Source organism: Hypanus sabinus, chromosome 3 (genome assembly GCF_030144855.1).
Source record: "Hypanus sabinus isolate sHypSab1 chromosome 3, sHypSab1.hap1, whole genome shotgun sequence".
Classification (NCBI taxonomy): domain Eukaryota; kingdom Metazoa; phylum Chordata; class Chondrichthyes; order Myliobatiformes; family Dasyatidae; genus Hypanus; species Hypanus sabinus.
Window position 1 is genome coordinate 2,547,156 of NC_082708.1, and position 16,621 is coordinate 2,563,776.

The 16,621-nt window shown below is 46.0% G+C and overlaps 1 protein-coding gene across 2 annotated transcripts in view; it reads left to right on the plus strand.

The window, feature by feature from the left end:
- Positions 1 to 16,621, plus strand: part of smpd1 (sphingomyelin phosphodiesterase 1) — a 72,534-nt gene that overhangs the window by 15,091 nt on the left and 40,822 nt on the right. For both annotated transcript variants that reach the window (XM_059963534.1, XM_059963533.1), the window contains exons 2-5: positions 2,470 to 3,239; positions 7,968 to 8,139; positions 11,789 to 11,865; positions 11,973 to 12,118. In XM_059963534.1, coding sequence (XP_059819517.1) covers positions 2,470 to 3,239; positions 7,968 to 8,139; positions 11,789 to 11,865; positions 11,973 to 12,118 — 1,165 coding nt within the window. The remainder of the gene's footprint in view (positions 1 to 2,469; positions 3,240 to 7,967; positions 8,140 to 11,788; positions 11,866 to 11,972; positions 12,119 to 16,621) is intronic.

A 16,621-nucleotide genomic window follows, 5' to 3' on the forward strand; every position in this document is an offset into this window, starting at 1 on the left:
CCAGTGCTGTACTCTGTTTTGTGACGGGCCGTACCGGGTTCAATACCCTGTCCAGTGCTGTACTCTGTTCTGTGACGGGCCGTACCGGGTTCAATACCCTGTCCAGTGCTGTACTCTGTTTTGTGACGGGCCGTACCGGGTTCAATACCCTGTCCAGTGCTGTACTCTGTTCTGTGACGGGCCGTACCGGGTTCAATACCCTGTCCAGTGCTGTACTCTGTTTTGTGACGGGCCACCCCGGGTTCAATACCCTGTCCAGTGCTGTACTCTGTTTTGTGACGGGCCACCCCGGGTTCAATACCCTGTCCAGTGCTGTACTCTGTTTTGAGACGGGCCATCCCGGGTTCAATACCCTGTCCAGTGCTGTACTCTGTTTTGAGACGGGCCATACCGGGTTCAATACCCTGTCCAGTGCTGTACTCTGTTTTGAGACGGGCCATCCCGGGTTCAATACCCTGTCCAGTGCTGTACTCTGTTTTGTGACGGGCCACCCTGAGTTCTTCCAACATTTTGTGTGTTGTACAAATGAATTTTTTTTTAATCACTAATTTTTATTGCAACACCAACAAATTACATTTTGATTGTTTAACCCAGCCACTCCCCAACCCTCATCCCCACCCCTGTCCCCTCCACCAACACAGACAGAGCATTCCTATTTTAACAGTAGATCTTTTAAGTTAGATATCACATTTGTGCACATTAAGATTGTGTTTGGTTGTGCAGCATTTACTCTTGATGATGATAATTCCAGGTAAGAAATATCCAAAAAGCTCCAAAACCAATGAGTACTTGAAATATCATGGGAGAGGTTTCCAACACTGGACTACAGTCTTCTTAGCTGCAGTCAGGCCTGCCAGCCAGATCTTGTGTGTTTTTTCCATAAGGGAAAGGTGGGAGTCATCAATTAGAAGATGTATAGCGGGTCCATTGGTAATTGTACCCCCATTAGTTCTGTATAACTATATATACTGATAACCTTCCCCCACAAACCAAAAACCCCTGGATATTCCCATACAACATGTATAATGGTTCTGTGGAGGCAAAATGAGCAATATGGGTCAGGAACCAGTCCCATTTGATGTCTAATTCTCGGTGCTCTATGACAAAATTTTAAGTGTATATACCGATGATTTGTGTTTTTCAAAGCACCAGCAGCATTATCCCAAATCACATCCCAGTCTGAGTCTTGTCCCAATTCAGGTATGTCCCTATCCCAGGCTTTCATTCCTGATGTGGGCATGCATTTCTGGGAGTTTAATTTATCATTGATATATGACACTATCTGTCTTGGAGCACTCTGTATCTAACTTAAAATGGGATTTGTCCTTTAAATCTGACCCCCAGGGAACCCCGTAGGCTTTACAAGCTGATCTTACTCTAAAGTAGAAGAAAAGAGAGCGTTTATCAATATTATATCGAGATATCAGTTCTTGAAAGCTAAGGATTGTACTTGCCCCATAAATATCTTGAAGAGTAGCAATACCTTTATCCTCCCAAGTTCTGTTAGTGAATGGTTTCCCCCCAGATAGAAAATGATTATTGTTCCATAATGGAGATGATATGCACCATACACTTTTAAATTTGAGGAATTTTTCTGCTGCTCTAAACACTTGTAGCATATTGGTGTACAAATGAAATTTGACTTCTTCCTCGTTCAGTTAAATTTGGAAACTCAAACCCAAACCCTGCACTTTCACTGAGACTAAGGAAACTGATTGTGAAATAAATTGTTAAAAAGTCGTTGGCAGAGATACCTGTGTACAGCTGTGAGTGTGGGGTGGCAGTTCCAACTCTTAGTCCAGTGGGAAGGAAGTCCAGGTGATGGGAGGTGGGTGGTTTTGCAGACGGGCCCCGTCCCCACAGAACCCACATGCGATGTCTAATCTACACAGTCTTCTGACCATTCAAAACTCTGCAATACAAAATTCAAAGTAATTTTTAAAATCGCAGTACATGGATGTCACCATGTACAGTACAACCCCGATGTTCATTTCCTTGTAGTCATTCACAATAAGTACAAAGAGAAACTGGAAAAATAAGCAAAATAATAATAAATATTGGAAACATAAGGCAAAGTGAGTCTATAGGTTGTGAGAACAGTTCAGTGTTGGGGTGAGTGAAGTTATCTCCTTTTGTTCAAGAACCTGATGGTTGAGGGGTAATAACTGTTCCTGAACCTGTTGGTGTGAGTCCTGAGGCTCCTGTACACCTCCCTGATGACAACGAGAAGAGAGCATGACCTGGGTGGTGGGGTTCCCTGATGATGGTTGCTGCTTTCCTATTAAAACGCTTCATGTAGATGTGCTTAGTGGTTAGGAGGGATTTACCTGTGAAAGACTTGACCATATCCACTACTTTTTGTAAGATTTTCCATTCTTGGTAGATTTTCCTGTGATTGTGGTCCGTGCAGATGTGCTCAATGGTGGAGAGGCTGCTACTAAAAGTTGATTTTATTGGTGTGTCCTGCAGCTGAAGACCGGTGCAGATGAGGTGGGGCTTGTGGCTATGGAGTTGTGCATCCATCTGAAGCTCGCACCTCAGAACATCTGTTCCCAAGCCATCAAACTCTTTGAACACGATGTGATTAGTGCTTGGGTCAATTCCATCCTGAAGCCGTCCGAGATCTGTGGACTGCTGGTGGGCCGTGATTGTGGCCACTGGGATATCTACTCCAACTGGAGTGTGGCTCTCCCCAGCACTCCGAAGCCTCCAGTTGTCCCTCCGAAACCGCCTGGCCCAGGAGTGCCGGTCACCAGGGTGCTGTTCCTCACCGATGTTCACTGGGACAGGGATTACACTGTGGGAAGTAATCCGGACTGCCGAGACCCTCTGTGCTGCCGGACCGGATCAGGAACGCCCCACTCACACCAGCGTGGTGCCGGCAGGTGGGGGGAGTACAGTAAGTGTGACCTCCCCCTGCGCACCATCGAGAACCTCCTGCAGCACCTGCAGTCTGAGCACTACGACGTGGTGTACTGGACTGGTGACATCCCAGCCCACAACGTCTGGCATCAGACCCGGGGAGACCAGATCCTTGCCCTTAATACCATTACTCGGCTCATCCGTCATTACCTGGGCAACACTACAGTCTACCCATCCGTCGGCAACCACGAGAGCACACCAGTCAACAGTTTCCCCCCGCCCTTCATCCACGGCAACGAGTCATCTGCCTGGCTCTACAGTGCCATGGTCCAGGCCTGGAAGCCCTGGCTATGCCAGAGTGCCTTGGACACCCTCAGGTAATGGGGGGGACTTGCATTGAGTTTGTGAGAATGAAAGGGTTAACATATGAAGAGTATTTGATGGCTCTAGGCAGGTACCTGCTGGTATTTACAAAATTGGGGGGTGGGTGGGAATATTGAAAGGTCTATATAGAGTGAATATGGAAGGGGTGTTTCCCATGGTGAGGGAGTCTAGGACCAGAGGGCACTGATAGAGTGGATGTGGAGAGGATGTTTCCTATAGTGGGGGAGTCTAGGACCAGAGGACACAGATAGAGTGGATGTGGAGAGGATGTTTCCTATAGTGGGGGAGTCTAGGACCAGAGGGCACTGATAGAGTGGATGTGGAGAGGATGTTTCCTATAGTGGGGGAGTCTAGGACCAGAGGACACAGATAGAGTGGATGTGGAGAGGATGTTTCCTGTAGTGGGGGAGTCTAGGACCAGAGGGCACTGATAGAGTGGATGTGGAGAGGGTGTTTCCCATGGTGAGGGAGTCTAGGACCAGAGGGCACTGATAGAGTGGATGTGGAGAGGATGTTTCCTATAGTGGGGGAGTCTAGGACCAGAGGACACAGATAGAGTGGATGTGGAGAGGATGTTTCCTATAGTGGGGGAGTCTAGGACCAGAGGACACAGATAGAGTGGATGTGGAGAGGATGTTTCCCATGGTGAGGGAGTCTAGGACCAGAGGGCACTGATAGAGTGGATGTGGAGAGGATGTTTCCTATAGTGGGGGAGTCTAGGACCAGAGGGCACTGATAGAGTGGATGTGGAGAGGGTGTTTCCCATGGTGAGGGAGTCTAGGACCAGAGGGCACTGATAGAGTGGATGTGGAGAGGATGTTTCCTATAGTGGGGGAGTCTAGGACCAGAGGGCACTGATAGAGTGGATGTGGAGAGGATGTTTCCTATAGTGGGGGAGTCGAGGACCAGAGGGCACAGATAGAGTGGATGTGGAGAGGATGTTTCCTATAGTGGGGGAGTCTAGGACCAGAGGGCACTGATAGAGTGGATGTGGAGAGGATGTTTCCTATAGTGGGGGAGTCTAGGACCAGAGGACACAGATAGAGTGGATGTGGAGAGGATGTTTCCTATAGTGGGGGAGTCTAGGACCAGAGGACACAGATAGAGTGGATGTGGAGAGGATGTTTCCTATAGTGGGAGAGTCTAGGACCAGAGGATACAGATAGAGTGGATGTGGAGAGGATGTTTCCTATAGTGGGGGAGTCTAGGACCAGAGGGCACTGATAGAGTGGATGTGGAGAGGATGTTTCCTAGAGTGGGGGAGTCTAGGACCAGAGGGCACAGATAGAGTGGATGTGGAGAGGATCTTTCCGATAGTGGGGGAGTCTAGGACCAGAGGATACAGATAGAGTGGATGTGGAGAGGATCTTTCCGATAGTGGGGGAGTCTAGGACCAGAGGACACAGATAGAGTGGATGTGGAGAGGATGTTTCCTATAGTGGGAGAGTCTAGGACCAGAGGACACAGATAGAGTGGATGTGGAGAGGATCTTTCCGATAGTGGGGGAGTCTAGGACCAGAGGACACAGATAGAGTGGATGTGGAGGGGATGTTTCCTATAGTGGGGGAGTCTAGGACCAGAGGGCACTGATAGAGTGGATGTGGAGAGGATGTTTCCTATAGTGGGGGAGTCTAGGACCAGAGGGCACAGATAGAGTGGATGTGGAGAGGATGTTTCCTATAGTGGGGGAGTCTAGGACCAGAGGACACAGATAGAGTGGATGTGGAGAGGATGTTTCCTGTAGTGGGGGAGTCTGGTACCAAAGGGCACAGAAAGAGTGGATGTGGAGAGGATGCTCCCATGGTGGGGGAGTCTAGGACCAGAGGGTACGGCCTCAATAGAGGGGTGTCCATTTAGCACAGAGCTGAGGAATTCTTTCAGCCAGATTGGTGAATTTGTGGAATTTATTGCCACATCTGTGGAGGCCAAGTCTTGCAGGTGTGATAGAGTAGGAGGGGCCAGAGGAGGAGGTGTTGCATTGCTTGTCCGAGAAAATCTTATGGCGGTGCTTTGGAAGGATAGATTAGAGAGCTCCTCTAGGGAGGCCATTTGGGTGGAATTGAGGAATGGGAAAGGTGTAGTAACACTGATAGGAGTGTATTATAGGCCTCCTAATGGGGAGCGTGAGTTGGAAGAGCAAATGTGTAACGAGATAGCAGATATTTGTAGTAAACACAAGGTGGTGATTGTGGGAGATTTTAATTTTCCACACGTAGACTGGGAAGCTCATTCTGTAAAAGGGCTGGATGGTTTAGAGTTTGTGAAATGTGTGCAGGATAGTTTTTTGCAACAATACATAGAAGTACCGACTAGAGATGGGGCAGTGTTGGATCTCCTGTTAGGGAATGCGATAGGTCAGCTGACAGATGTATGTGTTGGGGAGCACTTCAGGTCCAGTGATCACAATAGCATTAGCTTCAATATAATTATGGAGAAGGACAGGACTGGACCTAGAGTTGAGATTTTTGATTGGAGAAAGGCTAACTTTGAGGGGATGTGAAGGGATTTAGAGAGAGTGGATTGGGTCAAGTTGTTTTATGGGAAGGATGTAATAGAGAAATGGAGGTCATTTAAGGGTGAAATTATGAGGGTACAGAATCTTTATGTTCCTGTCAGGGTGAAAGGAAAGGTTAAAGGTTTGAGAGCACCATGGTTTTCAAGGGATATTAGAAATTTGGTTCAGAAAAAGAGGGATGTCTACAATAGATATAGGCAGCATGGAGTAAAGGAATTGCTCGAGGAATATAAAGAATGTAAAAGGAATCTTAAGAAAGAGATTAGAAAAGCTAAAAGAAGATACGAGGTTGGTTTGGCAAATAAGGTGAAAGTAAATCCGAAAGGCTTCTACAGTTATATTAAAAGCAAGAGGATAGTGAAGGATAAAATTGGCCCCTTAGAGAATCAGAGTGGTCAGCTATGTGTGGAACCGAAGGAGATGGGAGAGATTTTGAATGATTTCTTCTCTTTGGTATTCACTAAGGAGAAGGATATTGAATTGTCTAAGGTGTGGGAAACAAGTAAGGAAGTTATGGAACCTAAAGAGGTGGAGGTACTGGCACTTTTAAGAAATTTAAAAGTGGATAAATCTCCGGGTCCTGACAGGATATTCCCCAGGACCTTGAGGGAAGTTTGTGTAGAAATAGCAGGAGCTCTGACGGAGATCTTTAAGATGTCATTAGAAACGGGGATTGTGCCGGAGGATTGGCATATTGCTCATGTGGTTCCATTGTTTAAAAAGGGTTCTAGAAGGAAGCCTAGCAATTATAGACCTGTCAGTTTGACATCAGTGGTGGGTAAATTAATGGAAAGTATTCTTAGAGATAGTATTTATAATTATCTGGATAGACGGGATCTGATTAGAAGTAGCCAGCATGGATTTGTGCGTGGAAGGTCATGTTTGACAAACCTTATTGAATTTTTTGAAGAAGTTACGAGGAATGTTGACAAGGGTAAGGCAGTGGATGTAGTCTATATGGACTTCAGCAAAGCCTTTGACAAAGTTCCACATGGAAGGTTAGTTAAGAAGGTTCAGTTGTTAGGTATTAATGCTGGAGTAATAAAATGGATTCAACAGTGGCTAGATGGGAGTTGCCAGAGAGTAGTGGTGGATAATTGTTTATCGGGATGGAGGCTGGTGACTAGCGGGGTGCCTCAGGGATCTGTTTTGGGCCCAATGTTGTTTGTAATATACATAAATGATCTGGATGATGGGGTGGTAAATTGGATTAGTAAGTATGCCGATGATACTAAGGTAGGAGGTGTTGTGGATAATGAGGTGGATTTTCAAAGCTTGCAGGGAGATTTATGCCGGTTAGAAGAATGGGCTGAACGTTGGCAGATGGAGTTTAATGCTGAGAAGTGTGAGGTTCTACATTTTGGCAGGAATAATCCAAATAGAACATACAGAGTAAATGGTAGGGCATTGAGGAATGCAGAGGAACAGAGAGATCTAGGAATAACTGTGCATAGTTCCCTGAAAGTGGAGTCTCATGTAGATAGGGTGGTGAAGAGGGCTTTTGGAACGCTGGCCTTTATAAATCAAAGCATTGAGTACAGAAGTTGGGATGTAATGCTAAAGTTGTACAAGGCATTGGTAAGGCCAAATTTGGAATATTGTGTGCAGTTCTGGTCACCGAATTATAGGAAAGATATCAATAAATTAGAGAGAGTGCAGAGACGATTTACTAGGATGTTACCTGGGTTTCAGCAATTAAGTTACAGAGAAAGGTTGAACAAGTTAGGTCTCTATTCATTGGAGTGTAGAAGGTTGAGGGGGGATTTGATCGAGGTATTTAAAATTTTGAGAGGGATAGATAGAGTTGACGTGAACAGGCTGTTTCCATTGAGGGTAGGGGAGATTCAAACTAGAGGACATGATTTGAGAGTTAGGGGGCAGAAGTTTAAGGGAAACACGAGGGGGTATTTCTTTACTCAAAGAGTGATAGCTGTGTGGAATGAGCTTCCTGTAGAAGTAGTAGAGGCCAGTTCAGTTGGGTCATTTAAGGTAAAATTGGATAGGGATATGGACAGGAAAGGAGTGGAGGGTTATGGGCTGAGTGCGGGTAGGTGGGACTAGGTGAGATTAAGGGTTCGGCACGGACTAGGAGGGCCAAGATGGCCTGTTTCCGTGCTGTGATTGTTATATGGTTATATGGTAAATGAAAAATTTTACATTCTGTCTGATGTGGCCCCTGGTGCTGACATGTGTTTCTCGCTGAAAGGCGCGGAGGCTTTTACACAGCAAAGGTGCAGCCAGGACTCCGGCTCGTCTCCCTCAACATGAACTACTGCTCTCATGAGAACTTCTGGCTGCTGGTGAACTCAACAGATCCGGCTGATCAGCTGCACTGGTTGGTCAACATCCTGCAGGAAGCAGAAGAATGTGGCGAGAAGGTATGTGAGCCTTGGGCGGTGGTGACCTCCACCTGGGGAGAGGTCAGACATCCATCAGCCTCTGACCTCCACCTTGGCCCCACGCCCTAGACTTTCACAGGGGAGGGGTCAGGCTTCACACTGTGGTCCTCCAACACAGAGCCATGGACTCTCCTCCTCAGCGTTACACACTCACTCGTGGGAGTGGTGCTGGGGCAGTGCGGAGTGAGTGGCAGTGACGACCACATGATCTCATTGTCATTATCTCAATCTGCTGGTGAGGTGGGAGATGAGTCCGTTCCCAGCCACTGCCCCTCCGCAGTTCACAGAGGGCCTCTCCCTCAGGAGTGGATCCGTGTTCCCCGTATGGAACCAGAGGAAAAGAGCTTGGAGGTTGCAGTGGTCAGGGCCTGAGGTGAAGCCACCAGTGGGGGGGAAGAGGAAATATGTTTACAGAGATTCAGACACTAATTATTGGAGGAACTCAGCAGTCAGACACCACCAATGGAAAAGAATAAACAGTTGCCGTTTTGGGCTGAGACCCTTTATCAGGTTTGGAAAGGAAGGGGGAAGAATAGGGAGGAATACAGGGAAATTAATACAAGATGGCACATGATGGGTGGGACCAGGTGAGGTGGAAGTTGGGTAGATGGGGGATGAAGTGAGAAGCTGGGAGGTGATCTGTGGAAAAGGTAAAGGGTTGAAGAAAAAGGAATCTGGTAGGAGAGGAGAATGGACCATGGGAGGAGGGGAAAGAAGAGGAGAACCAGGGGAGGTGATGGGCAGCTGAGGAAAAGACGAGTGAGAGGGGGACCAGAATGGGGACTGGGAAGAGGGAGGAGGGAAGATGGGGAAATTACTGGAAGTTGGAGAAATTAGTGTTCATACCATCAGACTGGAAGCTACCCAGATGGAATATGAGGTGTTGCTCCTCCAACTTGAGAGTGGCCTCATCGTGGCAGAAGAGAGCAGGTTCTCCCTCTCACCGCCTGCTGTGCTGGAAGGGTGATGAATGTGGAGCCACCCCTGTGGACTGTTGAGATACTATCTGAGCTCTGGTGGACAGGCTGAATAAAGTTTGTCAAACACCAGGCTGTGCACCTGTGGAGCAATGAAAACGGATTTGCAGTAGCATCACAGACATCCACAGTCAAATCCGCACCAGTTTCCTCCCATGTCTCCCCAAGGACTTAGGAGAGCTCGAAGGGGGCATGAGAAGGCCTTGGCATGTAGGCTTAAGGAGAACCCCAAGGCATTCTATGCATGTGTGAAGAATAGGAGGATGATGATAATGAAGGTGGAACCGCTAAAGGATAAAGAGGGCAACGTGTGCCTGGAGGCGGAGGAGGTTGGGGAGGTCCTAAATGAATACTTTGCTTCAGTATTCACAAGTGAAAAGGATCTTGATCAGGATGAGGTCGAAGTGGAGCGGGCCTGTGTGCTGGACAGTGTGGAGATTAAGGAAGAAGTAGTGCTGGATCTTCTAAAAAAAATATTAAGATTGATAAATCCCCAGGGCCGGATATGATACACCCCAGGTTGTTGTGGGAATTGAGAGAAAAGATCACAGGAGCATTAGCCATGATCTTTGAATCCTCTTTGGCTGCAGGGGAAGTGCCGGAGGACTGGAGAATGGCAAATGTAGTTCCCTTGTTTAAAAAAAGGTGATAGGGAGAAACCTGGGAACTATAGACCGGTGAGTCTTACGTCAGTGGTATGCAAACTACTGGAAAGGATTCTTAAGGATAGGATCTGTGAGCATTTAGGGAAGTACAGTCTACTCATGGATAGTCAACATGGCTTTGTGAAGGGAAGATTGTGCCTCATGAGCCTGATTGAGTTTTTTGAAGAGGTAACAAAAAAAATTGATGAGGGTAGGGCAGTGGATATGGTCTACATGAATTTTAGCAAAGCATTTGACAAGGTCCCTCATGAGAGACTCATCCAGAAAGTCATGAGGCAAGGGATAAGTGGAACCTTGGCTGTTTGGATAAAAAATTGGCTTAAAGGAAGAAAGCAGAGGGTAATTGTAGAAGGAAAGTATTCTGCCTGGAGGTCGGTGACTAGTGGAGTGCCGCAGGGATCTGTCCTGGGACCTCTGCTATTTGTGATTTTTATAAATGACCTGGATGTAGAGGCGGAAGGATGGGTGAGTAAGTTTGCAGATGACACGAAGATTGGAGGAGTTGTGGATGGAGCTGTAGGTTGTCAAAGGTTACAAGAGGATATAGACAGGCTGCAGAGTTGGACAGAAAAATGGAGTTCAATCCGGACAAGTGTGAGCTGATGCATTTTGGAAGGACAAACCAGAAGACTGAGTACAGGATTAATGGTCAGTTATTTAAGAGTGTGGATGAACAAAGAGACCTTGGGGTTCAAATCCATACATCCCTCAAGGTCGCTGCACAGGTTGATAGGGTAGTTAAGAAGGCCTATGGGATGCTGGGCTTCATTAACAGGGGGACTGAGTTCAAGAGTAGAGAGGTCATGTTGCAACTCTACAAATCTCTGGTGAGACCGCACTTAGAGTATTGTGTTCAGTTCTGGTCACCTCATTATAGGAAGGATGTGGAAGCTATGGAAAGGGTGCAGAGGAGATTTACCAGGATGTTGCCTGGTTTGGAGAACAAGTCATATGAAGCAAGGTTAGCAGAGCTGGGATTTTTCTCTTTGGAGCGTAGAAGAATGAGAGGGGACTTGATAGAGGTCTACAAGATTATGAGAGGCATAGATAGGGTGGATAGTCAGTACCTGTTTCCCAGGGCACAAATAGCAAACACCAGAGGGTTATATATGTACAAAATTAAGGGTTAAGTTTAGGGGAGACATCAGGGGTAAGTTTTTTTACACAGGGTTGTGAGTGCCTGGAATGACTTGCCAGGGATAGTGGTGGAGGCTAAAATATTAGGGGTATTTAAGAGCCTCTTGGACAGGCATATGGACGAAAGGACAATGGAGGGTTATGGGGTAGTGTGGGTTTAGTACTTTTTTTTAAAGGATTATTTGGGTCAGCAGAACATGGAGGGCTGAAGGGCCTGTACTGTGCTGTAGTGTTCTATAGTTCTATGGTAACAGTTACTACCATTCACCCATTCAGTCTGTGCTAACCCCTAGGAAGAACTCTCTCCCTAGGGCCCAGCAAACCACTTCAGATGCTAACTCCTCTGTGAACCTGCTGTACTCCGCTTCTCCATTGGCCGTTTGCTCTCTCACTCTGCTGTACCTATGAAAGAAATTTGCATTCCATTGTTGGTCCTTTTGCCGATGATCATTCCACATCCCCTCCGTGGTCACCGGTGGGTACAGCTTCCATACACACAGTTCAAATTTGTCATCACCTGACTGTATATATATATATATATATCTATATATATATATATATAGTACAACCAAATGAAACAACGTTCCTCCGGACCACAGTGCACCCACAAAACATAAATCTCACATATTACCACAAATAAGCTAATTAAATATAATTCCAAATACAAGTAATGTGCAGCATAGGATGTGGGCTCCATGCATGAAACAGCTGGGTGGGCACTGTGGTGGGTATAGACTGGCTGGGCACCTGGGGTGAGATGTCGGGTGTGCTGTGCCAGGGGAGTGTTGGTGAGGGAGAGTGCTGCCCCTCCCTCTTGTATCCATGCTGTGCTGTGTGTCTCTCCCTCAGGTCCACATCATCGGCCACATCCCCCCCGGCCTCTGCATGAAGGTCTGGAGTTGGAATTACTATCGCATTGTTAACAGGTGAGTGTGGTAAGGAGTGTGATCAGCCTGTCATTGACCCCTCTGCCACTGTGATTCCTGCCAATTCACCCTTCTCTCTCCCCCCCCCCCCCCATCCCACCACACAGGTACGAGGGGACCATTGCCGCCCAGTTTTTCGGCCACACCCACGTTGATGAGTTTGAGGTGTTTTACGATGAGGAGACATTGAGCCGTCCGCTTTCTGTAGCGTTCATCGCCCCAAGTGTCACCACCTACATCAACCTCAACCCTGGTAGGTAACCAGAGGGGCTGCAACCCCCTCCCCCCTGTCTCTGGGTCCCGGGGCCCTCCTGGTCCACAATTGGTGTGTAAGGTTTTAAGCATTTAATTCGTCTTACTCGCGAATGATTTTGTATTGTTATAGAATTATGCCTCATTCCTCCCCAGTGGGTAGGTTTCCAACCTGGTTAACTTTCCCTTGTAGGGCAACCCTTTCATTGCCAGGATCATCTTGGTGAAGTGGCTGCATGGGTAGAAATGACCCCCTACCCACGGACCCACTTCAGCCCTGTATGGTTCTTCATTCTTCTGAATTCTAGTGAATACAAGCCCAGAACCATCAGACACTCTTCATATGACAAGCCGTTCAATCCTGGAATCATTTTTGTGAACCTCCTTTGAACCCTCTCCAGTTTCAGCACATCTTTTCTGAGATAAGGGACCCAAACCTGCTCATAATACTCCAAGTGAGACTTCACCAGTGCTTTATAAAGTCTCAACATTACATCCTTGCTTTTATATTCTAATCCTCTTGAAATGGATGCTAACATTGCATTTGCTTTCCTGGGCCAAATGGCCTAATTCTGCTGCTGTATCGTGGTCTAAGATAACATTGTAGGCCAAAAGGGCCTGGATGGCACTAAAGTGTTCTATGTTCCAATAAGAAGAAAGGGAATTATAGGCCAGTTAACCTAACCTCAGTGGTTGGAGTCCATTATTAAGGATGAGGTTTCAGGATAGTTGGAGTCTAATGGTAAGTCAAAGTCATCATGGTTTCTGTAGAGAAAAATCTTGCCTGACAAATCTGTTATAATTCTTCAAGGAAGTAACAAGCAGGGTGGACAAAGGAGAGGCAGTGGATGTCATTTAGTTGGATTTTCAGAAGGCTTTTGATAAGGTGCCACATATGAGGCTGCTTAACAAGATAAATTCCCATGGAATTCCAGGAGAGATACTGGCATGGATAGCGGAATGGCTGACAGGCAGGAGGCAGCCAGTGGGAATAAAAGGGGGCTTTTCTGGTTGGCTGCCAGTGACTATTTCTTCAGGGGTCCGTGTTGGGACCACTGCTGTTCATATTGTTTGTCAGTTATTTAGATAATGGAATTGATGGCTTTGTGTCAAAAGTTTGCAGATGATACAAAGATAGGTGGAGGGGTAGGTATTGCTGAGAAAGTAATGTGATTGCAGAAGGACTTAGACAAATTGCAAGAACGGGCAAAAAAGTGGCAGATTGTGAAATGTATAACCATATAACAATCACAGCACAGAAACAGGCCATCTCGGCCCTCCTAGTCCGTGCCGAACTCTTAATCTCACCTAGTCCCACCTACCCGCACTCAGCCCATAACCCTCCACTCCTTTCCTGTCCATATACCTATCCAATTTTACCTTAAATGACACAACTGAACTGGCCTCTACTACTTCTACAGGAAGCTCATTCCACACAGCTATCACTCTCTGAGTAAAGAAATACTCCCTCGTGTTTCCCTTAAACTTCTGCCCCCTAACTCTCAAATCATGTCCCCTCGTTTGAATCTCCCATACTCTCAATGGAAACAGCCTATTCACGTCAACTCTATCTATCCCTCTCAAAATTTTAAATACCTCGATCAAATCCCCCCTCAACCTTCTACGCTCCAATGAATAGAGACCTAACTTGTTCAACCTTTCTCTGTAACTTAAGTGCTGAAACCCAGGTAACATCCTAGTAAATCGTCTCTGCACTCTCTCTAGTTTATTGATATCTTTCCTATAATTCGGTGACCAGAACTGTACACAATATTGCAAATTTGGCCTTACCAATGCCTTGTACAATTTTAACATTACATCCTAACTTCTGTACTTAATGCTTTGATTTATAAAGGCCAGCATTCCAAAAGCCTTCTTCACCACCCTATCTACATGAGACTCCACCTTCAGGGAACTCTGCACTGTTATTCCTAGATCTCTCTGTTCCTCTGCATTCCTCAATGCCCTACCATTTACCCTGTATGTTCTATTTGGATTATTCCTGCCAAAATGTAGAACCTCACACTTCTCAGCATTAAACTCCATCTGCCAACGTTCAGCCCATTCTTCTAACCGGCATAAATCTCCCTGCAAGCTTTGAAAACCCACCTCAATATCCACAACACCTCCTACCTTAGTATCATCGGCATACTTACTAATCCAATTTACCACCCCATCATCCAGATCATTTATGTATATTACAAACAACATTGGGCCCAAAGCAGATCCCTGAGGCACCCCGCTAGTCACCGGCCTCCAACCTGACAAACAGTTATCCACCACTACTCTCTGGCATCTCCCATCTAGCCACTGTTGAATCCATTTTATTACTCCAGCATTAATACCTAACAACTGAACCTTCTTAACTAACCTTCCATGTGGAACTTTGTCAAAGGCTTTGCTGAAGTCCATATAGACTACATCCACTGCCTTACACTCATCAACATTCCTCGTAACTTCTTAAAAAAATTCAATAAGGTTTGTCAAACATGACCTTCCACGCACAAATCCATGCTGGCTGCTCCTAATCAGATCCTGTCTATCCAGATAATTATTAATACTATCTCTAAGAATACTTTCCATTAATTTACCCACCACTGATGTCAAACTGACAGGTCTATAATTGCTAGGCTTACTTCTAGAACCCTTTTTAAACAATGGAACCACATGAGCAATAAGCCAACCCTCCGGCACAATCCCCGTTTCTAATGACATCTTAAAGATCTCCGTCAGAGCTCCTGCTATTTCTACACAAACTTCCCTCAAGGTCCTGGGGAATATCCTGTCAGGACCCGGAGATTTATCCACTTTTAAATTTCTTAAAAGCGCCAGTACTTCCACCTCTTTAATTGTCATAGGTTCCATAACTTCCTTACTTGTTTCCCACACCTTAGACAATTCAATATCCTTCTCCTTAGTGAATACCGAAGAGAAGAAATCATTCAAAATCTCTCCCATCTCCTTCGGCTCCACACATAGCTGACCACTCTGATTCTCTAAGGGGCCAATTTTATCCCTCACTATCCTCTTGCTTTTAATATAACTGTAGAAACCTTTCGGATTTACTTTCACCTTATTTGCCAAACCAACCTCGTATCTTCTTTTAGCTTTTCTAATCTCTTTCTTAAGATTCCTTTTACATTCTTTATATTCCTCGAGCAATTCCCTTACTCCATGCTGCCTATATCTATTGTAGACATCCTCTTTTTCCGAACCAAATTTCTAATATCCCTTGAAAACCATGGTGCTTTCAAACCTTTAACCTTTCCTTTCAACCTAACAGGAACATAAAGATTCTGTACCCTCATAATTTCACCCTTAAATGACCTCCATTTCTCTATTACATCCTTCCCATAAAACAACTTGACCCAATCCACTCTCTCTAAATCCTTTCGCATCTCCTCAAAGTTAGCCTTTCTCCAATCAAAAATCTCAACTCTAGGTCCTGTCCTGTCCTTCTCCATAACGATATTGAAGCTAATCCTATTGTGATCACTGGACCCGAAGTGCTCCCCAAAACATACATCTGTCAGCTGACCTATCGCACTCCCTAACAGGAGATCCAACACTGCCCCATCTCTAGTCGGTACTTCTATGTATTGTTGCAAAAAACTATCCTGCACACATTTCACAAACTCTAAACCATCCAGCCCTTTTACAGAATGAGCTTCCCAGTCTACGTGTGGAAAATTAAAATCTCCCACAATCACCACCTTGTGTTTACTACAAATATCTGCTATCTCCTTACACATTTGCTCTTCCAACTCACGCTCCCCATTAGGTGGCCTATAATACACTCCTATCAGTGTTACTACACCTTTCCCATTCCTCAATTCCACCCAAGTAGCCTCCCTAGAGGAGCTCTCTAACCTATCCTTCCAAAGCACCGCCATAAGATTTTCTCGGACAAGCAATGCAACACCTCCTCCTCTGGCCCCTCCTACTCTATCACACCTGAAGCAACTAAATCCAGGAATATTTAGTTGCCAATCACACCCTTCCTGCAACCATGTTTCACTAATAGCTACAACATCATAATTCCAGGTATCAATCCACGCTTTAAGCTCATCCACCTTTCTTACAATGCTCCTAGCATTAAAATAGATACATTTAAGATACTCTCCACCCCCTCCTCTCTTTTCATCCCTAACAATGCATTCAAATTTATTATCCTTTTCTTTCTTCTCCCCTACATCTTCAGGCTGAGCGCATCCCTTCTCCATCACCTGCCTTTCCTCCCTCACACACTATCTATTTGCTTGCTCTACTGGTGAACTAACCTCCTCTCCCATAGTTTCCTCAAATTGATTCCCGCCCCCCCCCCCCCCCATCTTACTAGTTTAAAGTCTGCCCTGTAGCCCTAGCAAACCCCGCTAGGATATTGGTCCCCCCAGGATTCAAGTGTAACAGGTCACGCCTGCCCCAGAAGAGGTCCCAATGATCCAGAAACTTGAATCCCTGCCCCGTGCTCCAATCCCACAGCCACGCATTCATCCTCCACCTA